This window comes from Elaeis guineensis, chromosome 11, assembly GCF_000442705.2.
Source record: "Elaeis guineensis isolate ETL-2024a chromosome 11, EG11, whole genome shotgun sequence".
In the NCBI taxonomy this organism is placed as follows: Eukaryota; Viridiplantae; Streptophyta; class Magnoliopsida; order Arecales; family Arecaceae; genus Elaeis; species Elaeis guineensis.
Window position 1 is genome coordinate 8,524,734 of NC_026003.2, and position 26,058 is coordinate 8,550,791.

At 37.9% G+C, this 26,058-nt stretch overlaps 1 protein-coding gene across 2 annotated transcripts; it reads left to right on the forward strand.

Moving 5' to 3' along the window:
• On the forward strand, positions 1-24,946 carry LOC105033221 (gamma-tocopherol methyltransferase, chloroplastic). 2 transcript variants are annotated; one of them, XM_010907927.4, is made up of 6 exons: positions 1-608; positions 22,728-22,897; positions 23,110-23,214; positions 23,902-24,105; positions 24,414-24,516; positions 24,606-24,946. In XM_010907927.4, the coding sequence occupies exons 1-6, from the start codon at positions 263-265 to the stop codon at positions 24,707-24,709; spliced, it is 1,032 nt and encodes a 343-aa protein (XP_010906229.2). In that variant the 5' UTR covers positions 1-262; the 3' UTR covers positions 24,710-24,946. The 2 variants fall into 2 exon arrangements, with proteins under 2 accessions (XP_010906229.2, XP_010906230.1); XM_010907928.4 differs by lacking the exon at positions 1-608 and adding an exon at positions 19,191-19,503.
• Positions 24,947-26,058: the final 1,112 nt, after the last annotated feature.

Genomic DNA, 26,058 nt, shown 5'->3' on the forward strand with positions numbered 1-26,058 from the left:
GCATGTTTGAAATGGTAACCTTCACCGTCCGGCCGTCGCCTTCAACTTTGCTCACACTTTCCAAACAAAACTTTCTCAGTCAGAGATGGTCGCTAACAAGTGGCTCACAAAAAAAATATGTCCCCCAAGTCCAAAAGAAAAAAAATAAAGGCTCATAAAAGGCCACCGAGGCAAGGCTCTTCACCCAGTCCGGCTGTTAAACCTGCCGCCGAGGCTGAGCCGCTCCTCCTTTCACTGCTCCAAAAGAAAACCCCCCCACCCAATGACCTCTCTCCTCCACACGTGCGAGCCGCCGTCCCTTCGCCTACGGTCCTCCCTCCACCGCCACAGCCGGCTCGGCGGGAGGACGGCGACGCCCTCCCACCTTTCTCGCCCGCCCCGATCACGTCGGCTAGCGGCGGCCAGGGTGGCGATGACGACGGCGTCTGACGAGCTGGGAAAGGGGATCGCGGAGTTCTACGACAAGTCGTCGGGTCTGTGGGAGAGCATTTGGGGGGACCACATGCACCACGGCTTCTACGAGGCCGGAGATCCGGCGACGATCACCGGCCACAGGGCTGCCCAAATCCGGATGGTGGAGGAGGCTCTTCGCTTCGCCGCCGTTTCAGGTATCCCTCTTTCGTTCCTCTTCTTTTGTTGTGTCCGGGAACCGCAAGTAAACATACCCGTTTCCTTTACTGCCTGCCTAAAACTAAAAGCCTCTCATTCCGTTATAACGGCCTTCCAGGAATGTCTCTAACGGCCGCTGTATGATGACCGTTAAAACTTAACGCGCCCAAGGTAGCGTTGGGATGGAAAATTAACCCGTTAAGAACAGCAAAATTATATTTCTGCTTTATATTTCATAGATTATGACGTCATTTTTTAGGATTAGCACCCACCTTCGTTTTATTTTATATCTTATCTAAAATAAAATTATTTTTTTTTTATTTTAATAAACGATCACAGCCGCTATATAGTCCTCCATCCTTTTCATCTCTTTCCAATCAGACCCTACAACCTGCCACGTCTCTGCCTTTTTATCCCCACATTTTGCCAAGAAACGGAAGAGTGAAATAAAACTGCCTAGAAAAAAGAGAGATAGAGGGAGGGGGAAAAAAAGGTGGGGAGTTGAGTTTTATGTCCTGGATGAGCAAAAGTCAAAATGCATGGGCTCCCAATTGAATGGCTCTGAATCATCCAAAGAAGCTCGTCGTGAAGGCCTATCATCTAGTCTGGTACTTGGCCAGGACCCCCACCTTTCTTTTTTATTTTCTTTATTTTTTTATATTTAGGGAAAGCCGGCGCCACGTGGGTTGGTTCCAAGAGAAATTATCATTAGATAAAATAGACTAATTTATCAAAAATAATATTAATTTTTAAAAAAATTATAAAAATAATGACCATCGAAAATTTTTTACTAAAATCCTGCCCAAACAAAATCACTATTTGAAAGGATGATTTTGTTTGTCTAGTCAGCGGTCGATTTGGCGTGTAACGATATCGCCTCAATGAGTTGTCCTTTGAAAGGATAACTTTTTGAGACCACTCAGTTTTTTCGAGAGGATTTTCAATGTGGAAAAAAAAGAGAGTCACTCTACGGTAGGGCGACTATATAAGTTGCTTTATGGTAGAGCGACTTAGGATCTCCCCTCTCTCCATCACTTAGGGAAAAAAATTTCCAAACACTCCGCCCCTCTCTCTCTTGATCCCCCGACCCTCTCTCTCTCGACCCTCTCGATCCCCGCCACCTCTCCCCGTGCCCCTCTAACCTCCCTCTCAGTAGTTTAAATCTCTAGTGGTCTCTCGATGTAAGTGTAGCGATTACTCAAAGTCGCTTTATCATAGGACGACTTTATAAGTCGTCCTACAATAGAACGACTTACTAAGCCGTCCTATAATAGGACGACTCTACGTTGCTGACTCCATCATCCATATGGCGTGAATTGTGGTGAGTCAGCATATAAAGTCGTCCTATAATAAGACGATTTTGTTTTGAATAATATTTTGATAAAAATTTTATAAAAAATATTATTTTCATATTTTTTAAAATTAATATTATTTAGATAAAATTATCGATAAAATAGGATCTTTAGCTTATGCTTTGTATATCACAAAACTAATATTATTTATGTTAAGCCATTGTGATATGGGAAGTACATCAAGATTCCATCTTTGTTCAAGCTTTATAGGTCATAAAACTAATATTATTTATGTTAAGCCATTGTGATATGGGAAGTACATCAAGATTCCACGTTTGATTTGAACACCTTGTTTGATTTGAGCACCTCTGGTCTTCCCCTTTATGCTTTCTCTCTTATTTATGTTTGTACTTATTGATGGGTATCATAGAAACCGATACGTACGTGGAGAGAGGGACCAAAAGCAAAGTGACTCTTCCTATCAAGAGTCTTTAATGCCATTAATGAAGACTCTTAATAACTTCCTCGTAGATTAGATGAATCCTTTAATATATATTCAAATTTCTCTAATGAATCTCACATTTTCCCATGTATATGTACTTTATATATGGGACATTAAATTTATGAACTTTGATAATAATTAATATTTAATAGATAATAATTTCTATAATAAACTTTGATAGGTACATTCTTTTGATCAATGTACCAAATTAATAGATTCATAATAACATTTAATTGGTTCATGATTCTAGCCATGGAACTCTTTTTAGTTTTCTATATATGTTCTTTAATGTATATAAAAATTTGTTAAAACCTTTCAGTTTCTCATATTCATTCATAGAAACTAATTATAGGAGAAGATATATACATTCACATAAAGTTCACTTAAATCATGTACGTCTTCCAACATTCTCCCACTTTGACGAATGATCACATGGAGAGATTCATTGGATACAAATATTCATAAGTGGCCAGATAAACCTAAATGATATCAACATGCAAGTTACTGAATTGAATCATGGCAGTCATATATGGCATATATGATATAATTCCTTTCATGTATTATAAAACAATAACTCAATGTAGATAAGTAATAATAAGGAAGAAAAAGTATCCATAATGCTCTATTTTTTGAATCCTGCTTATAATTATCCATTCAAAAATATGCACTATGGAAGCAAAAAACTATAATAATGACTTTAATATGTCTGGATAATTATGCATCATTAGTAAGACCCATAGAATAAACATGTTTCTTAAACTTTTGTGGTGCCAAAGCTTTTGTAAATGGGTCTGCCAGCATTGAATCTGTACTGATATGCTCCGTGGACACCTTTTGATCTCGAGCCCTGTTTTTAACAATATGGTAATTTAAATCAATATATTTTGATTTGCTAGAGTACTTATTGTTCTTTGAGAAGAAAACAGCAGCGAAATTGTCATAAGATACCTTGATTGGCTTAGATATTGAGTCCACAATTATAAGCCCAGAGATGAAATTTTGTAATCAAATTGCTTGTAAAGTCACTTCATGACATGCAATAAATTCAGCTTCTATCGTAAAAGAAGCGATAAGAGTTTGTTTTACACTCTTCCGTGATGTAGGCCTACTAGCTAACATAAAGATATAACTTGAAGTTGATTTCAGATTATCAGCTTATCTTACAAAATTTGAACCTGAGTATCTAATAATCTCAAGGAGATCACTTCTTTTATAGATAAGCATGTAATCTTTAGTGCCTTAAAGATAATACATCACCTTTTTAGACATTTTCCAGCAATCTATATCCGGACTACTTTGATATTGCCCAAGCATTTTAACCGCAAAACTAATATTAGAATGCGTGCAAGCTTGAGCATACAGGCTTCCAACAACACAAGCATATGGAATAGATTCCATTTGCTTACGCTCAAGATCATTTTTCAGATGTTGACTTTGACTTAATTTATCACCTTTAGCAATGGGTGCCAGATCCGGTGAACAATTTTGCATTTGAAATCTTTCTAGAATTCTATTAATAAAAGCCTTTTGAGATAAGCCAAGAAGTCCTTTCGACCTATTTCAATAAATATTAATACCAAGTATGGAGGGTGCATCACCCATATCCTCCATTTCAAAGTTTTGAAAAAGAAAACATTTAGTTTCCTGTAATAGGTCAAAAAGACTAGTAGCAAGTAGAATGTCATCTACATACAAAATCAAAAAATGGAACTTGCTTCTGCTGATATATGCGAGTATCAAGTTTATTTTTCTGAAATTCAAAGAAAATAATAATTTCGTGAAACATAAGATACCATTAATGGGAAGCTTGTTTAAGTCTATATACTAACTTCTTCAACTTATATACTAGTTGTTCTTTGTCTATCTCCTTAAATCTTTTTAGTTATTCCATATAAATTTCTTCATCTGGATTCTCATTCAAGAAGACTATTTTTACATCTATTTGATGTAACTCTAAATCATAATGAGTTACCAATATCATAAGGATTCGAAATGAGTCTTTCTTAGATACTAGAGAGAAAATCTCATTATGATTAATTCCTTTGAATTCTTTGACAACAAGTCTGGGCTTATGGCAGTCAACATTTTCTTTGGAGTCCCGTTTAATCTTAAAGACCCATTTATATTAAATTAGAACAAGTCCTTTAGGTAATGGAACCAAATCGCAGACTTGATTTGCTTTCATAGATGATAGCTCATCTTTCGTTGCATCTAGCCATTTATCAGATTCATTACATCTTATGGCTTGTAAAAATATTCTAGGATCATCAACAATACTAGGATCATCACATTGTTCTTGTAAGTACACCAAGTAGTTATCTGAGATTGTATTTTTCTTTTCTCTTTAAGATTTTTGTAAGACTGTCAGTGTACTATTCATCATAGATTTACTAGTAGTATCAATGTCAATGGCCCTTTTATGAAGTGGCGTATATTTAGTAGATTGATCTTCTACCCTTTGGGATATAGTAATGGGTGAAATCTCAAGAGTGTTAGATTGATCTTCTTTGGGTAATAGCACCAGTTCTCTTTCATCATGATTCCCACTAGAAATCCCATTTTCTAGGAACTTGGCATTATTGGTTTCCACTATTCTGGTGTGATGATTAGGACAATAAAATCTATATCCTTTGGATCTTTCTAGATAATCAATAAAAAAATGACTAATAGTTCTAGGATCTAATTTACTTTCGTATGAATTGTAAAGCCTTGCTTTAGCTGGACAGCCCCAAATATGGATATGATTTAAACTCGATTTTCTGCCAACCCAAAACTCAAAAGGGGTTGAAATTATAGTTTTTTTTAGTAGGAACCTGGTTTAAGGTATACACTACTGTCTTAATGGCGTCACCCCACAAAAATTCATTTGAAGATGAATCACTAATCACACACCTTGCCATCATACACTTTGCCATATCCAACAAAGTTTGATGATATTTTTCAGCAATACCATTCTGCTAAGGCGTATCTGATATTGTATATTGTGCAATAATGCCATTTTCTTGAAGGAATCTAGCAAAAGATCCCAAATGATGATCCGTTTCATGAAACTTTTCATAGTATTCATCATCTCTATCAGATCTCATAACTTTAGATTTTCAACCTCTACTTTGAAGATTTTAAAGGCATTCAAAGCATCAGATTTTTTCTTAATTAGATGGATATAACCATAACGTAAGAAATCATCGATAAAGGTGATGAAATATTTTTCTCCACTTATACAAGGAAAAAGAAAATTGTCCACAGATATCAATATGCATTACTTCAAGTTGTCCTGAACTTTTAGTGGCACTTTCTTGGTACATTTTACTTGCTTTCCCTTAATGCAATCAATATAAGTATCAAAATTAGTAAAGTCAAGAGTTTGTAAAACTCCATTCTTCACAAATCGCTCAAGTCGATCTTTAGAAATATGATCTAAGTGTTTATGCCATAACATTGATGAAGTATCACTATTATGATTATGTTTGGTGCCAACATCAACATGTAGGGAAAGAAGAGACAGATAAAAGGAGGAATCAAGATGCAATTTATACAACCCATCACATAAAATTCCATTCGCAATCAAGCTAGCATTTTTATGAATAACAGGGGTTTGGTCTTTGAAATTAAATGCATAGTCTTCCAAATCAAGTCTAGATAAAGATATTAAATTTCAAGAAAAAGTAGGAACATAGAACGTATTTTAGAGATCTGGGGAAAGCTAGTATCCGGAAGAAGTCTAAAGGTGCCAATAGTTTCAACTTCGGCTTTCAATCTATTCCCCATGACTGTTGATCTTTCCATTGTCATTGGTTTTTGGATTGTAAGGAATCGCTGCATGGTATTAGAACCATGAATTGTTGCACCAAAATCCAACCACCAAGTATTAGAAGAAACTTCTGTTAAATTGGTTTCATAACATAGCAATGAAAGGAACATACCTTTCTTTTCAAACCATGTCTTGCATTTCAGGCAATCTTTCTTTTTGTGTCCCTTCTTCTTGTAAAAATAGCATCTGTTATCATGACCAACATTGCCAGATGCAAACTCTTGTTTCTCTTTATTTGGTGATTTCTTACTACAACTTTTTACCTTTCCATGTCTGCCTCCATTATGACCTTGAGATATCATGTGAACCTATTGCATTCTTCTCTCTTTAATATCTTTCCTTCTTGAACGCACATAGCAATTAGCTCATTCATGGTCCACTTATCCTTTTGATAATCATATGACTTAGGCAGTTGGAACGTTCCTAATTCTTATAAAAAACCTTTTCGGCTAGTGTGCTTGTACCAGTGAGCTTTGCTAGTTCATCTATTATGTAAAGATATTAGTCTAGATCTAAGCATTCCAAAGTGATCTGAGCTTGCTTATGCCAACCTGAGAAGTTAAAACCATTTGTTGGGATATTGGACACATGTCCTGAAAGTGAAACTGGTGTAATAACTAAAATACACATAATTATATCATGAGTTTTGTTTTAGACGTTTCAGTGAGTAATCTATTGCATCATCATATCTCACCTTTGGGTGAAGATAATGACATGCCATTGATTCACTCTATAAGTGAGTTATCTATTAGTCACTTTTATCAACTATAATTGAGATGTTATATACCTTTAGGTATAATAACATTTCTACGATTATAGAAATAGTAAATTACTTTTGGATCATTTACACTCCTATAATCATAATACAAAATTTTGCTTATTTGACCGTACTATAACATCCTTATGATTGAGCCACTTTGGCGACTACAAATCAATCAATTTAATCTACATAATAATAATCAATAAATCTTTAAGTTGCCCAAGGAACATATCCAAAATGGACTATTTATCTCTAAAACAAGATCAGCATGAAACAACCATCATTTAATATTATCATATCATTGATTTATAAAATATAAGCTTCAACCTTGCTCTGATATCACATATTAGATAAAATAGAATTTTTAGCTTATGTTTTATAAATAACAAAATTAATAGTATTTATCTTAAAATATAAGCTTCAACCTTGCTCTGATATCATATGTTAGATAAAATAGGATCTTTAGCTTATATTTTATAAATAACAAAATTAATAGTATTTACCTTGAGCCATTGTGATATGAGAAGTATACCAAGATTTTACCTTTGGTTTGAACACCTCGTTTGGTTTGAGCACTTTTAGTCTTCCCTCTCCTTTATACTCTCTCTCTTTCACTTATGTTTATACTTATTGATGGGTGTCATACAAATTGGTACATATATGGAGAGAGGGATTAAGAACCCCTTATATGGAGTGCCAAAATAACCCTTCACATCAAGAGTCTTTAATGCCATCAATGAAGGCTCTTAATGACTTCCTCCTAGGTTAGATGAATCTTTTAATATGTAGTTAAATTTCTATACAAATTTCTATAATGAATCTCATATTTTTCCATGTGTATGTACTTTATATATGGGATATTGAATTCATGAACTTTGATAATAATTAGCATGTAATTGATAATAATTTCTATAATGAACTTTGATAGGTATATTCCTTTGGTCAATGTACCGAATTAATAGATTTATAATAATATTTAGAAAATATTATAGGATTACCCCTTCAATGTTAACTCAATTTCATTTACACCTTTATACTTTAGAAAGTGTCAAATTGACCATTCTAGTTATTGATATGTTCCTATATGGTCCAATCATTTATTTTATCAATAAATGGTGTCGGATTTTTCTTTCAATAGATAAAAATGCCCTTTATTCATGGTTGAGCTTAGAGGAGGAAGAGGATGAGAAGGAGAGATGGATGTGGAGGAAGGGGAGGAGGGGAGAAAGGTTGCCAATAAGAAAAGGATTAGAGGAGGAGAAGGAGAACAAAAAGGAGAAAAGGATGGAGAGGAAAGAAAGGGGGGAATAATGAGTTATCTGCGAGAAGGGACGAAGGTGGAAGGGACCACTATACAGAAAATAGCTTATGGAAGATTTAGAGGAGGATGAGGAGGCAAAATAGATAAGGAGGAAGGGAAGGAGGTAGAGGGAGTCCCCATGGAATAAGAGAAATGAGTGAGGAGGAAGGAGAGGGGGAAAGATTTTTTGCCGGTTAGAAGGGGCGGATGTAGAAAGGGGCCATCTAAAAGGATAGGGCTCATAAGTTAATTTGGAGGAAAAGAAGATGAGAAGGAAGGGGAGGGGCAAGGAATGGAGTCGAGGAGGAGGACAAGGAGAATAAAAAGATTGGGAGGAAGAAAATGGAGAAGGTAAGAAAAGATGGAGATAGAGGAGGCCGTCATGGAGGAGATGGTTTATGGACGGCTTAGAGAAGGATGAGGAGGCGAAGTAGATGGGGAGAAAGGGGAGGAGATGGAGGAATAGGTAGAGAAAGGGGAGGGGGTGAAAAGAGGAGGAAAAAGAGGAGGAAGAGAAGGAGGAGAAATGGGTAAGGAGAAAGGAGAGAAGGAAGGAGGAGAGAGAAACAAGAACATCGGTAATAGAGGAGAGGATCAATCGGAGAGGAGGGAGGAGGGACGAGGAAGGAGATGAAGATAAAGATATTTTTGTCATTTTATAAAATTTTATAATAGAGATAGACAGCTGGACTACATTAAAATATATTGATAATTAGAAGGACCAGTTTGACACTTTTTAAAGTACAAGAGATATAAGTAAAATTGAGCTAAAGTTGAGGGGATGTTACTGTAATTTTTTTTAATATTTAATTAGTTCATGATTTTGGTCATGGAATCTTTTTACTTTCCTATATACATTCTTTAATGTACATAAAAATTCATTAAAACCTTTCAGTTTCCAATATTCATCAATAAAAACTAATTAAAGGAGAAGATATATATATATAAGTCATGTACATTATTCAATGATTACATCCTGATGCACCCAAGATTTTTTATTTTTATGGGCTTCATTCATCATGCAACTCGTCTCAGATTGTCATCCTCTCATATTATCTCAATCTATGGTGCATCGCCAACATGGTGCACCTACATAGAATCTCTACATCTAACACCTAAGCTAGATCTCCATCATATAGTTAAATCATTGTAGCATTGGAAACCAAATGTATTTTCCTATTCCAGCCAAAGATTTGTATACAACATAGTTGAACATTCTTCTTGTTTTGTATAATTGGCTTATAGAATGCTTCAAAATGCACGGTTAATATGTACTATATAGCAGGGCTATCCAATGAATTAAGCGGCTCTCTACCAAAAAAATAACTAAATAGCCGAAGTTCACTTCCACAAAGCTCAAATGGAGCTCAATTTGAAACTAATACCAAACTTGAACTAGTAAAATAACCTCAAAATTATTTTCAAACCAAGCCAGAATCTATCCAACTTGGATCAGCTTGATAAGGCTCAGCTATATTATATATTACATAGATAATGGACTGTTCAATAAACACATAAGTTAATATACTTTATTTGTTGTTAAAATGACTAAATGCTAATTCATGCTTGAACCAAGCTTAACTCAAGCATGCTCAATTTATAATTAGCAAGCTTATAATTGGACTTGTGTTCAGCCTTTTTTTTCTGTGAAAAAAATTGCTCAGAATAAACTCGTATTGAACTCCAAATAATGGTAAATAAATAAATCAAACTTGAACTTAAAATCCAAGCTTGAAGTTAATATTGAATGAAGCTGGATTAAACTAGAGCTCTATCAAGCAGTGTTTAATTACATCCCTATATATAGCATATTTCCTGTACTCGGCTCTTTTTTTTGGGGAAAGCCATCTCATACACCTCGGTAAATGGCTAAATATGGTCAATACATACCTTCCTAACTACTGTTGTGTGAAGCTACTTGATGTCACCAAGTCATTGCTAGCCAATGATTTAATTACAATAATTAAATGAAATGTACCACCTAATGGAGCTTAGAGAAGACCTAATATTATTTTTTTTTATAATTTAGGTGAGAATAGCAACTTGGCCAAATAAATGCAATATTGGCCCTATCTAAATTAACTTAAAAAGAACATATTTTTAATTAGCATTTAACTAGACGTGCATTCACACCTACACTTTCCCTAGCGTTTGCAAAAATGTTATTTATAGATGATACTTTTTTTGTGAATAATAAAATTAAAAATTGATAATTAAGAACAATTTACACTGGATAATGGCTAAATAACGGCGATTGTTCCAAAAAGAAATTTACTGCCCGTTAGATATTCTAGTCGTTTTACTCGTGCACGACCCTTATTCTATGCTCCAAGTGAGAAGCTCACACGTGGTAGGCCCCGGTTGGTGGAAAAGCCCATTTGATGGGCTCTTTGACGGGCCGGGAGAGCCCAAGTGGCTTGGAGACCCGCCCAATAAACTCAGTCAAAACCCAACTTTTTAGGCCCTGAACCCCTATTAGGTCCAAAATAAAGCTTGTGACGAGCTTTAGAGCCTGGACTATATTTGGGCCTGGGTCTGACCTGGTCAATTAACACCTTAGACTTATTTGAGTATCAGTAAGTTTTAAGATACAGCTGAACAATAATAACATGCTAGTAGGGCTTTTCTTCTACTTTTCAATTGTTTGCCATGTATTGTAACTAGAATGAATCTTGCCGATATGACTATTATTGTCAAGTGTCTCTTGTGTCTCCAAGTCAGGAGCTTGTTTGGACTTCAATCAAGCTTTGTGTAGCGCTATATCTACCTTTTCTAAATTGCTGTGTGAATCCAACTATTTGATGCTAATGTACAGGAATAGTTGTAACGACAGACTCAAGTTGGATCCTTCACAGTTCCCATTCCATTGAACATAGGTGCACTTTAGTGAAAATTTTATCTAGTACACCTCGCAGGATCTACAATAATTTGTGCCAATTAGCATGAGGACAATGGAACTTAAGGTTGTCTTGATCTGATATATGTAACCCTATAAGTATTTAATGTGAGAAAGGATGCTAGATATTCAATGTTGAGATTTGAGACAACAAACTGTCAAAGAGGACTGTGAGATCACGAATAAGGGTAAGTAATGGATTGAAACAGTTTAAAAGGAATTAGTGTCATCTTGGTTTGGTTCATTTGGACATCTTTCTTTTCAAGCCTGTCATCGTTCTTTTTAAAGGTATTAGAGTAATCATTTATCTTTTGCAGTTCCTTTTGATATGGTATGATTTTGTTTAGTTTTGTTTCTATTTCTTTACATATTGGTCATAGTAATGACACCATCATGGGTGATTTTCTCGGCAAAGTGTTTTCCCTAATGGTGGATGTGGTATGTATCTGTTCTATTCTTCCTTGCCTCAGTCCTTTTTATTTATCTCCATTAATCACTAATGAAGTTTAGAGATCATCAATGATTTACGTACTATCTGTTTGAGAAAGAGGATTGGAAAGATGGTAGGATTCAATTTTTTAAGGATATGAAATGAACTATGGTAGATACAAAGCGATTCAAATAACTGCTATTAAATTTGTTGAAAATATAGAATTAGAAATATGAATAAACGGGACAGTGAAGTACTGTTGGAACAATTGCTAAGCTAATGACTGTTGGGAAAGTGGGTGTATAGGTAATAATTTTGGAGAAAACATTAAGGCTTTTGGACATATAATTGTGATCTTTAGAGTGCTATTTGTCTCTCCTCGAAAGAGTTTGCTAATGGATTTAAGGCAAATATACTCTCAGGATACAAAAATGCCTTATAGAATTTGTAGATAGTAATTCTGAAGAATACCCTAGACCTCTTTAGGAAACTGTTTCGAAGCTAGGAAAAAGAATAAAGATTTTAAAAGGAAAGAGAGAGGATTAATTGATTGCTGTTTCTGGTCACAGAGCTTTATATTTATAGAGTCTGAATAGATGCGAAAGCATCTTTTCCTGAATACGTGACTTTTTAATACATGATCTTTAATCCGTAAATACGTGATTTTTGATCCGTAGATACATAACTTTTTAATTATAAATACATCTCTTTATCTTCTGATTTTTCAGTTTAAACCGAAGTCAAATACCAAAAGTTGTCTTTACCATAGTGAACCATCTCTTAGAGAGAAATCTATCCGATAGAGATATCTTTTCAAGAAATCTCTTCGGAAAACAACCGTAAACATCCGTTGGTCTCTTTCTTTCTCTATTTTATTTATTTATTTCTTAAAGGAGACCGACACATCTACTCCTCTTTCCAGTTTTATTTAAATATTATAATCTATCTAATGACAGCTTATAAAAAAATGCATTTACCCTAATACTATCGGCTTGATGCAAGTGAACATTTGCAAAGGGTAAGGGAATTAGTTGCTGATGCATTTTTGCAGTCAAGAACAAGAAATAGTTTTCTCTGCAGAACTTGTGTTAGAAATTTGAACGAGTCACGATGCATTTTTTGGGGGTCAAACTTATGTTCCATTGCTTTTCTTGCCCAACTTGTCTTCTACTTGCATGACAAAAAAAAATACGGGATGGTTAGGTATTGTTACAATGAAGATGATGATGTTGCATGAGGCATGTACATTGCTTGATGAGGTTATGGACTTTAGCACGTGTGATAGGCTGTCCAGTGGCATTTAGCACATGTGGCTTGCTAAACTTGAGATTATTGCACAAGAAGCCATGTCATGGTAACTTTAATAAGACATGCTATCATGGTGTCTATTTGGATATAAATAGATATAATCCACTAGGTTTTAAATCGACTGCGTTTCACCTTCATCTTTTGTCCTTCACTTAAAAGATTTGTATCATCTACTTTTCCATCCTAGCTTGCTATTGAGAAAGACATAACCAGCTAATAACTTATTTTATTCATGGAGCTTGAACTGCATGTCTTCACTATCTTTTACAGTTGGTATCTGACGTCATGTCTTACCTGCATCTGGATTGAAACCATTTAATAAACTGCGTTGTCTTTTTAGAGATGGATGGATAAAGATTAGAATGTTTAGTACATAAGATCCCAGAGGTATTGTTATAGAAATTAAATTTTTATAGAAAGTCCCTGCCTCCATTACAAACAATCTCTAGTGGTTTCGTTGTCCAGTACTCAACAACCCAATATGACATCCTTGTATATTACATTTCTTTATTAATGATCCTATTGAGCTGATACTGCAGAGACTATGGATAAATGGACAACCAAAAACTAACATCAGCATTGGGCTAAGTGACTTTTTCGAGCAATATCCCTAAGTTTCTAAATCATTTCACTATTTTTTAAAAATTTTTTGGCCATCATGGAGCATTTCAATTGTGTGGCATTATTGACAATATATTTTAAAGAATGCAGCAAACTTGAATGTTATAAGAGAGCCGTACTGTGTCATTTGAACTTCTTTTTCTCATCAATATTCTGTCTCATTGTGATCTCTCTTCGAAGACACGCAAGACTCATCCTTTTTTGTTGTTTTTGGGTAAACAACTCAGCCCTTTTTCTTTTTAACTTTCTCATCCCACAACAGCAAAAGCTGGAAGATGCCTTCCTGCAATTCCCAGTCACATGGTAAGAATATCTTGTACTGCTGTTATCCAAGTAGAGCTGGTGGTTCACTAGAAAGGCTCAGGGAGAAATCCATAATTGAACTCCCTCACTTTTTTTGTTGCTTCTTTGCTCAAACTTGAGATTATGAGGCTCGAGTACACCAGCCAGTTAGTGATTGGTACTTTTTTTTTTTTTTTTTAACAGGTTTGCTTCGGTTCAAAATATACTGAAGCAAATATCTATTTTTAATGATGCAAAAAAAAAAAATCTTCGTATTTTCTAGATATAAATTTTTGTTGGGTGGATGTCTGGTCAGGACACCACTTTTCAAGATCTTTTTGGTACTACGCGATGCAGCAGGAAGAAAGAAGAAATAAAATAAAAAATAATCAAAATATATAGATCAGCCAAAAAAAGCTCGCCTCCACAGGACATGCAAACTTCACTATTAGAAAAGAAATTTTACAAGAGGAGATCTCACCCTCAATCCTCGTACATCTAATTTCTTCCTCACAGAAAGTTCTCTCTCACAAAAGCTCTCTCTCTAGGAAGACCTCCTGAACCTCTGAAACGATCGCTGTCCGCTGTCCAGAAGCCTCCTTACTCCTTCTCTCAGTGACGCACTGCTTCTCTCTCTGCGGGTTTACTGTTCCCTGGGTCTTCGGACTGCACGCTGCACAAAACCAGCCACAGATCTTCACGACCAAAAACCCACCACACATCCTCCTGTTGTTCACGTTCACAGCTCTTTTAAAGGGTTAAAACAGGGTTAGATTATGTTTAGGAGTCCTAATCAAGCTCAAAACAAGCCCCGGACCGTCGGATCAACACCGCAAGTCTTCCAGAACCATCCGATCACGATCGGTCCATGGAATAGTGCCGTGGACCGTGCGAAATGCATGGGAAACGCTCACGTGGTCCACATGCCCGACCGTAGACCATCCGACCCATGGTGGATCAGAAAAACAGGCTCCCAGCGGATGCCTGGGCCGGCCCGTGCGTGGGCCTGGGCCGCGCCCGCGCCATGCGCTTGGGCTTGGGCCGCACCCCGCACACTGGGCCATGCCCTGCATGCCCGACCCACGCGCTGCCGCACCGTCGCCGCTCCGCCAGCCCACCGTCGGACGCCGGCGGTCCTCCACTGCTTCAAACTCCATGCCGACTTCTCTCGCGTGTATCTTCTTTGTCCGAACTTCGTTTGAGATGATCTTGATCTTGTTGGACTTCATTTTTCATCGCGGACCTCGCTGTGGGATCAATGTGGATTAAATCTCAAGGCGTCAAATCCTAACAATCTCCATCTCGATTCGATATTCGGCCTCCTCCTAACTCCGAGAGCTTCTAGATCTCCTCGCCCCCATACCCTGGGGCAATCATCTGTTGATCATGGATGGACAAACATAGAAGGTGAGCTAGGACGCTCGATCCCATCTCCGTCGTATGCTGTGCTCCTCCTGACTTGAGACCTGCTCGGGGCATCATCTTGCGGTAATAGGAATCTCACCTTGCGACGTCACTTCTCATTCTCCCGATTCTCCTATCTCGTATTCGATCCACCTCCACCTAGAGCTCCACCTCGTTCTGGGCTCTACTTGGCTCTTGAAGCTCCACCTCACACTGGGCTCCCGTCAGATAATAATGTCCTCTCCTCCTTTTTTTCTCCTCTAGAACAATCCTATCGCTGCGTAACACTTTTAGGATTTCTCCACCAGCTATCGTCCTATAGCTTCTCGAATCCAGTCTGCTCAGTGAAATAAGATTCTGCCTGAAATCGGATATGTATCGGACTTCCCCCAATCTCCTCACTGCACCATCATGTGTCCTCCAGCTGACCATCCTGATGCCTCTGATCACACAGCATGATCTATCCGATAAATAAACAGTGCCCTCACTATTCTTCAGTGAATCAAACTACTCCTCTCTGTAATATACATGATGGGTGTATGCAGAATCTAATATCCACTGCTAGGAAGAAGTAGATACCTCGTCAGATATCTCCAGGACATTTCTCTCTGAATCGCTACTGGCCATCGCCATAGCAACCATCGTTCGATTTTTTAATTAAGAGCATTCTCTAGCTAGATGTCCCAACTCATCACACCGATAACACCTGATCTTACTCAAGTCCCTCCTAGACTTAGACCGTCCTCGTTGCGATCTTCTATCACTCCGTCTACTGCCTCATGCTTCTCTAGAAGCCACCAAAGCTGAGCTACCGCCACTTGAGCTCGAAGTCGGGTTCTCCCTCTTGAGAATCTTGTTTTGGAGTATCGCTGCGGTGACTTCGTCCATCTTGATGGTGCTTTTTTTCACTAGAAGAGCAGTCATCAAGGATTCGTACGAAGGTGGAAGCGACGTTAGCAAAACCAACGCCTTGATCTTCTCCTCAACATTCTCACCAACACTGAGGAGGTTAGTGAGGATCTTCTGAAAATGGCTGAGATACTCCTGCATGCTCTGTCCCTCAGTCATCCGCAGCTGATAGAACTACCTCCAGAGAAAAAGAGTATTGGTGAGAGACTTCGCCATATACAACTCCTCGAGCTTCGACCACAGCACTGTCGGAGAAGTCTCGCTAAGCATATAGATCACCACCTTATCCGCTAGGTACATACGGATGGTACTCACCATCTGCATCTGTAGACATTTTCAATCCCGCACATTCATGATGATCGGCTTCTCCTTTACAAGAGAACATCAATCAACCCTTGTTAGATGAGCATGTCCTTCACCCTTGCTTGCCACAAGGAGAAATTATTTTTTCCATCAAACTTGTTGATCTCCATCTTGATTGATCATATCTTCTCCATCTTCAGTCTTGTTCACCACCGCTGCAATCTGCATCCTTGTACTGCCTTACTCTGATACTACTTGTTGGGTGGATGACTGGCCAGCACACCACCTTCCAAGATTTTTTCGGTACTGTATGATGCAGCATGAAAAAAGAAGAAATAAAACAGAAAACAATCAAAATACGTGGATCAGCCAAAAAAGAGCTCGTCTCCACGGGGCATGCAAATTTCACTATGAGAAAAGAAATTTTACAAGAGGAGATCTCATCCTTAATCCTCGTACACCCAATTTCTCCCTCACAGGAAGTTCTCCCTCACAAAAGTACTCTCTCTAGGAAGACCCCTTGAACCCCTGAAGCGATCGCTGTCCAAAAGTCTCTCTGCTCTTTCTTCTCTCAGTGACGTGCTACTTCTCTCTCCACGGGTTCACTGTTCCCTGGGTTTTCGGACTGCGCGCCATACAAAACAAGCCACAGGTCTTCACGAACAAAAACCCACCACACAGATCCTCTTGTTCACGTTCACAGCCCTTTTAAAGAGTTAAAACAGGGTTATATTAGGTTTAGGAGTCCTAATCAAGGTCAAAACAAGCTCCGAACCGTCGGATCAACACTGTAAGCCTCCCAGAGCCATCCAATCACGATCGATCTACAGAATAGTACCATAGATCGTGCAAAACTCATGAAAAATGCCCATCCGATCCATGCATCCGGCCGTGGACCAGGAAAACAGGCTCCTAGCGGGTGCCTGGGCCTGGACCGGCCCGTATGTGGGCCTGGGCCGCACCCCACACGCTCGGGCTTAGGTCGCGTGCTGGGTGCCCGACCCACATGCTACTGCGCCTGGGCCGCACGCGGCCGCGCCACCGCTAGCCGCCAGCCGTCGGCGGTTCTCCACCGCTTCAAACTCCGTACTGACTTATCTCACATGTATCTTTTTCGTCCAAATTCCGTTAGGGGTGATCTTGATCTCGTTGGACTTCGTTTTTTATCGCGGATCTCGCTGTGGGCTCAATATGGATCAAATCTCAAGACGTCAAATCATAATAATTTTTTTAGCTATTTTAAAATATTATTTTAAGCCAACCAAAATTACAATACTAATCATCGCTATCCAACATTTAACGCATTTTTCTGCCGGAATACAAAACATTTAATTCACTGATAGGTATGTGCTGTCCCCTACACGCGTCCAAACATCTGAACCTCGTGCTAGCGGTTTGGATTTTGTACGCATACAGAGCGGGGCTTTACGTGATTTATGGATGTCTGTTAGCATATATGGTCCTGTCAAGCGCACATCAACTACTTGTTTAATTTATATAAAAAAGAAATATATAAAAAAATAACTTTTTATAATATAATTTATTAAAAATAAAATTTTAATATATTTAATTGATCATAAAAAAAAATGATGTATTATGTTTAGTTGGATATTTTTTTTCAAAAAAACTGTATAGAATTTTCATCGTATCTTTCGTAGGTAAGATCATATTTTTTTTGCTTATAAATTTTATATAAATATTAATACTATATTTATTTTAATATATTATAATATTATTATATTATAATATAATATTAAATCACAATAATTATATTAATATAATATTGATATATTTTAATATTATATTAATATAAATATTATATTATATTTATATAAATAGTAAGATAATATTAATATAATATTACTATTTACTATTTCATCCAAATTATTTATTGATATTTTATAAAATTTTAATCATAAATTTTAAAAAAATATTTTTGAAAAAAAATGTAAGTTCAATTTTTATTTTATAAAAAATTATAAAATTTATTTCTCTTGTAGATTTTTACTTTTAATGAATTGTAGAAAATTTTTTCGCATAGAAAAAAAAAAATTTTTTTTTTTAAAACTCCAATCAAATAAGATGTTTTTTTTTTACTTTTTAAAAGTTATCTCTTTTTCTTTTATTTTCTGTGAATCGAACGAGTCCTTGATAATCATTTTGCTGTTCAATAATGTTAAGAGGGTAGGGGTGCCTTAACCACCCGCGGGCCCCTACTAAGAGTATCGGGTGAAATTATTGAATAGACCTGTATCGCTCTCTTCCCTCCTGTCTCTTCTTTCTTGTTTTTTTTTTTCAAATTTGCGTGTGCCCCTTTGTGGACTGGTCCACTGTTGGTTGGAGTTATACTTACTCATGATCCCACCTTCCTTTGTAATGATCAGTATTCTTTGTACGCCAAACATCAAGCACGCAACCCACGCTTGATCCCTCCTTTTCTCTCTCCCTGTGCTCGCCCTCTGAGATCGGACGCCAAAAAAATAAAAAAATAACGATGATGAAGTTGGAGCGTCGGGTCCAAATTTCATCAGCATCCAATCCGTTATTATCCCGATACACAAATCTCAAAACAAAATGGATAATCCAATGGTCGACATCAATCGAGCTTTCACGACAAAGATACGACTTGGATTCCTCCTAAAGTAAATACCATTACTTTGTTACTCGCTACCGGTCACCACCCCAACTCTCTTTGCATGACACCCCACTGCAGCGCTTCTATATATCTAAATCCCGACACTCTTTCCCTTCTTGTCTTCATCTCTATTCGATTCTGAGATGGATGCGGTGCTGCGGTCTGAGCACTCGCCGTTCGTCGGCATGTACGAGCCGGTGGGGTATGCATCGGCGCCGGCGGCCCGGCGGCGGGCGGCGAAGGTGGCGGAGCGAGGGCAGGAGGAGCTCAAGAAGGGGATCGCCGAGCTCTACGACGAGTCGTCGGAGATGTGGGAGAAGCTGTGGGGGGACCACATGCACCACGGCTTCTACGACAAGGATGCGTCGGTCTCCTTCTCCGACCACCGCCCCGCTCAGGTCCGGATGGTGCAAGAAGCCCTCGCCTTCGCCGGAATCACAGGTCTATCACTTTCTCCCCGCTTTCACTGCCGGCTGATATATCGGTTAGTATCGGTATCGGGCACCCCAGCGATACGACGTATGAAGTATCGGCCCTTATTAGGAAAATTATGTTTCCTAACGTATTTGCTTCTGAAATAGAAAAGCGTAGAGAAGTATGTATCTCGTCATTTAGATCAGATTCTGTTTTGGTACCTTCGTAGAAAAAAGAAGTAAATTTGGGAATATAGGTGAGAGAGGGAAGGAGACGCTCTTTATTCTGGCCACTTTTTTTAATGGTAATGGATTGATGAAGGATTAAAATATGAGGCTTTAGAATATAGAAATAGTTTTTGATGCCTCCTGTCTATTTTATATGATGTGTGCATGGAACTTTTGAATGATGACGATTGTTTGACATCTTCACTGTTCATTAGAATATAATGATATATCCACATGGCAGCTTGGAAAACATAATCATTCAGCGATCAAAGATTTAAGAGCAACCAATATTTTTTATTCCCGAACGAATCCACTTTATTGTTCTCGTCAGTATCTGTTATTTTGGGATATTAACATAATGAAAACTTAGCATAGATCAATTGCTGTTTTATGATGAAAGGTGATTCTGATAACCTGAAAATAAAAATTAAAAGGAGATCAGGGGTGCCTGGATTCCTGTGTCAGAGGCTATGATTAAAAGATGGGGAACCTGAATGACTGTCTGTCCTCATGGGCAATTAAAATCGAACGGGGCACAGGTTAGTGTATCTACTATGGTAGTAGTGGTTGAAAAAGAACAAGTTTTGTGCGACTAAATTTATATGTCATTTTGTCGATGGTGTCAATGTCTCCGCCCAGACAATGGTGGAGCACATGGGAGCTCCACTCGATCGCTGTTGCGTGTCTACCATCCAAAATTAAGTTTCTGATGATATGATTCGTTAAAATATTCTTGTTTGTATGTTTATGCACTGCTATTATTGGACAATTACACATTTTCCTTTTGTTTTCTACCAACAAGAAGCATCCAGAAATACATTTTTGTTGTTTTTGTGGTTATATGATCACATGCTATATATGTTTTTAGAATAAGATTGGCTACGCTTGATCTCTGTTGCGTGTCTAGTTTCAAAAATTGAGCTCCTGGCCATATGATTCATTAAAATATTCTTGTTTGCATGTTTAAGCACTGCTACTGTTGGACAATTATACATTTTCCTTTTGTTTTCTACAAACAAGAAGCATCCAGAAATACGTTTTTATTGTTTGTGTGGTTCCATGATCACGTGTTATGTAGGTTTTTATTTGCCTACTTTCATACATCTTAGCTTACCAAGCAATGTCAGTGTCCTTAATTTGTCCATATCATGGCTTTAAATTTCATATTGTACATTTCAAGGGAACGAAATTGTTTCCCTTCTTGTTCTCAATACTTATTGGTGAACTTGGTTATGAACCCTTTGTTGGTTTGAGGGAGGTGACAGATTGTAAAATGTACAAGCAAATTACTAAACTCTTGCAATTTATCATGTATAAGATTCAGATGGAATATATATCTTTCTACGGGTTCTTGTTCATCTATCCTTTGATGGTTCTGTGTATACGTAAAAGTAGGGTCACATCACTTGTTCAAAACCAAGCACGGTGAAGTTGATATGCATTCATGTGTTTGTTATCATACCTGTGATGTCCATTGGCAGGGACTTCTTGTTTGTACTGGCTTATATTTGGTTACTCTCTGAACATATTGTGTCTATCAGGACTGTCAAAATTTCTTATTTCCCATGCTAATGCATTCATGGAGCTCCCAATGTGCCTTACATCTCCACACATATTATGGCTAACTCGGTTTAGTGGTCACTAGGATTGAGCAAAAAATTTCACAATTGGTAAAAGAGAAGCTGGTATATTATACAGGATATAATTGAGCCTCTTCTTAAATTCCTGTTTTAAGTGTCTTCGGATATGCTTCCAAGTCAATGCACACCAACATATAACATGGTCTACCTGCATCATATTGGACTTGCAATTTTGTTGTCTCAAAATCCTTGTGTGTTTGTCTGTATAGGTTTACCTTCAAATACAATGGAACTGCCATGTTTATCAGTTAAAGTTATTTACTTCACATTATTCTCTAATATACTCTTATGTAGGTAGTTTCTGATCTCTTTCATAATTGATCATTATATATTTTTGGCTCAGTTGAGTACCCAACTGCATCTCCTGGCTTAGTGAATTGAACAGAAATGAAGATGGGACTTATGCCATGCTGAGATCTGATGAATAAAGAATTGAATGGGTCATTTATATAGGATTGCAATTAAAAACTTTCCCACTAAAGGCCTACATTTGAGTCCCTTTGAGCTCTGTACTTTTTGATCCATGAAGAGACATATGCATCGCCCCTGAGCCCTATTTATCCTTGATCACTTGAAATAGTCAAACTAATTTGGTGGCAGGAGCTGAAAACCACTAATTTCACATGCTTCTTTTGCCTCTTGATGTCTTGTACATTCTGTGTAGCTATACTGAAGTACACTAATATCTGTTTGGAGAATACTGTTAAGTACACTGACATCAAGTGTAAAGCTTTTTAGTCTTCAGGATCTGGCCATTTATGTTGTCTTCTTTAATGGGATCTCCAATATCATCCTCCAAGTTGTCCCCCATCTGCTACCTTCTTTTCATCTGAAGGGTGTGTTCCTGTTTCCTCAATTCACTTCACACAGAATAGCAGAAGGTTCTCTTTCAATTTGACTCTTCTATGAAATGTGCACTTTTTTCTCCCTCCTAAAGGTTGCTGTGGTAAATAGGTGCAACATAGCCCAAAACATGGTAGCTGATGCCCTTCAGTTTGTTAATTGACAAGTTAAATGTGATCATGGTAGTTGAAGTTGAGAAATTGGAACCTGTTGATCACCAGCTCATTACTTTCCTTAAGTTCCACATGTTGTTCCTCCTAACAGTATCTTCCCTATCAATTATCTCATTTATTTAGGTTTTAACTCAGTTATTCTTTGAATGGTATTCCCTCATTAGCATCCTTAACACACCTATGTTCACCATATCATCTTCATGCAATGTCCTTAATAAGGTGCTGTTTTGGAATGAAAATAACTATAAACGAGCAACACATTGATCAAGTGTTATGATAAAAACAGTCTTAGCTGAAATTTTATTCTTCAAAATGCTATCCGAACATTTTGGCATGATTTAGTTATTCTGTGGGTTCTATGCATGCAGATGATCCTCTGAAGAAGCCCAAGAGAATAGTTGATGTTGGGTGCGGGATTGGAGGCAGTTCAAGATATCTGGCAAAGAAGTATGGTGCTAAATGTGAAGGCATCACCTTGAGCCCTGTCCAGGTTAAAAGGGCACATGCTCTTGCCACTGCGGAGGGGCTCGAAGACCAGGTACACATATAGCCTCTCATTTCTTTCTTTTAGTTGTTTTGGCACCGCATTTCCACCTGAGCTTGTTATCTTAGAGAACAATTATGATTTAATTCTTGTGTTATATTCCTAACTTTTATGATTTAATTCTTATGTTATATTCAAAACTGGAGTTTGTTTTTCCATTTCCCCCTTCAGATTTCACTTTTAATGAGGAAAATGGGTATGAGCAGGTGTCCTTCCAAGTTGCAGATGCTCTGAAGCAACCTTTTCCAGATGGGCAGTTTGACCTAGTTTGGTCAATGGAAAGCGGTGAACACATGCCAGACAAAACAAAGGTAATGCTATGTGTTTGCATGAGCAAAAGGTGCCTGGTTTTAGTTGGTGCATGTATGAGAAGACTGTCATGTGATCTAGTTCTCTGTAGTCTCATTTTTTGCTTGTTTCAAATACTGTGTTTATAAATGTATGTCTAAAGTTCCTCAAAAGTAAATGTATGTCCAAAAGGTTGAACTTGTAAGGGGAGAGAATCCTGGTCAATCGAGCTTTGTCTCTAAAATCCCTTTGAGATGAGTAACTAAGTTGCACAATCAGACATTCCATCTCGTGCCAGTGCCTTTCATGTTGCCAATCAAACTGATTGGAGAACCACAATGTTAGATATAGCACTTGCCCTTGAGATCTAGTGGGTTTGCTAGCCTCTGATTGCAGCCTGTTCTTGAAATTTTCATTGGAGCTGCCCAAAATGAAAAGAACAGGTGATTCGGATGTGACTTTGTAATAATCAGGTATCTTTCCCTTTCTCGTTCTTCATTCAGACTAGGAGCCGTCCTGATGGAGATCATGAGGTGTGGAGATAAGCTCACATATGGTGGACCTTCCAATGCAATAGAACCATAATTTAAAATTTAAATCAGTGCACAGTTCTGTGAGAGCATTTCCATAGTAACTATCTCACCATAAAGTTGAAAACTTGTGATGTTGCTTGGGTGTCATTATCTAATGCGATCTTGCTTTTTTCTCAGTTTGTAGGTGAATTGGCACGCGTTGCAGCACCAGGAGCCACCATTATCATAGTTACTTGGTGCCACAGGGATCTTTCACCCTCTGAAGAGTCATTGCAGCCCAATGAATTGAATCTCTTAAACAAGATTTGCAGTGCATATTACCTGCCAGCCTGGTGCTCAGCCAGTGATTATGTGAAAATAGCTCAAGCCTTATCACTTGAGGTAAAATGCATTACATCACATAAGAGCAATATACTTTTTTGATTATAATGAATCACTAAACAACATTTATAACTAGGCAATTTAATTCTTCTGAAGAAAGGCTTTGGATGTATCAGCTTTAATATTATTGAACATCTGTGGCACATATCAACTGAATCAGCTATTCATGCCATCCTATTTGATTACATGCAGGCTCAATCCACCTGGATTGAATTGGGTTAAACAAGTATATAAAAGCACAGTATGCATACTTACAAGCTCGAAAATTTCCAGAGTTACTATAACTCTTTCTTCTGTTTCTCCGACAGGATATAAAGACAGCTGATTGGTCAGAGAATGTGGCACCATTTTGGCCTGCAGTTATCCGATCTGCCTTGACATGGCAGGGTTTCACATCACTGTTACGAAGCGGTAATCTCCTGACTCTATTGAGATAACCGATAATCTGGCATTTGTCCTCATCTTGCGACTGATGTGGCCTCATTGCTGTGGGTTGCTAGGATGGAAGACCATTAGAGGAGCGCTTGCGATGCCTCTCATGATCGAAGGCTACAACAAGAAGCTAATTAAGTTTGCCATCATTGCCTGTCGTAAACCTATGTAGGTGTATGATGTATCCCAATGCATAAAAATGCACCGGCATGGAGCAGAAAATTATCTATGCAAAGCCAGTATGCTTGTATCATAAACCTTTTCTTTCACTTGATTTTAAGCTCAAGGTACTTTAACTGAAAGCATTTGACTTTAAATCTTGCTGTAACATGAGCTTAGACACATTGCAGCGTGCCAGTATGGATCAACAAATGGAGAAACAAAGACCAAGGTGGGTAATTGAATTAAATGGCATTGTTTTGCACAATGTTCTGGTCATCTGTTCTTCAGCTTTCAAGTGTATGATGCTGGACAAGCAGGTATGTTGGTACCGGGATTTTGCACTACTCCTCTGGAACTGATTTGTCATGTCCTTGAAATAAAAATGCCTCGTAGATCAGAAGCAGAAAAATTGGCACGTCACCTGGCAGAAACTGGTGACATATCAGACGTCACCTGGGAGAAACAGAGAAGGGGTATAAACGTGTCAGGTGTAAAAGATCGGAAGATGGCTTCCCCCAGTAACGGGTCTGTGCTAGGGGAAGAAAGGGGCCACGGAATGTAACTATGAATGAACGTTTTGCCTGTTGAACACTACTACTCCCACTAGCTTATGAAAGAAAGAAACCTTGTGAACCGTACCTACCTTTATACAGTCTGAAAACTAAGCCAGAAATTCAGCTGTTTTCTAGCAATCATCATCGAGTTTTATATGTCATCTTGTGGGCGTGGTTGCTGGAGGCTTTTGTTCTTTCTTATTGTCCCCTCTTGTTTCTTAACATGACTCAGCCGTAAAAAATAAAATAAATTATAAAAATCTTGTTGAGATTAAAGCTCAATTATATTTATATTCCATAGTTTGAAAAATATATGGTTACCTCCATAAACTTTTAGCCCATAATTTAACAAAATATTAGTCAAATCATTATACCCAAATGCCACATCCGAAAAAATAACATTAAGTGACCATGTTATCGATTCTGGTCATGGATCAATCCGGTGGAGAAGTTGGGATGCGACATATCAGATGATGGAGCGGCTCTCCTCACCTTTGAGGCCATGGCCAAGGCTGCCAGCTTTGCCGACGTCCGGTATTCCTTCTGTCGAAAGCATGACACCGAGCCAAGGTACTTCGACGCAAAGGGTGAGTTGACCAAGAACAAGAGGCAGCAAGACTTTGTAAAGGATCGGAGGAAGGTGAAGAGGGTGTGCACTGAATTCAAGGTGAGGATCAACAGCCTGCCGGATTCCATCCGGAGGTGGTCCAAGGCATTCAATGCCTGGGAGAAAATGGAGATGTTGAAGCGCACGAGGAAGAACAGTGGCGACCCGCTCGAGCCGATCAAGGTCCAGAAAGCGACA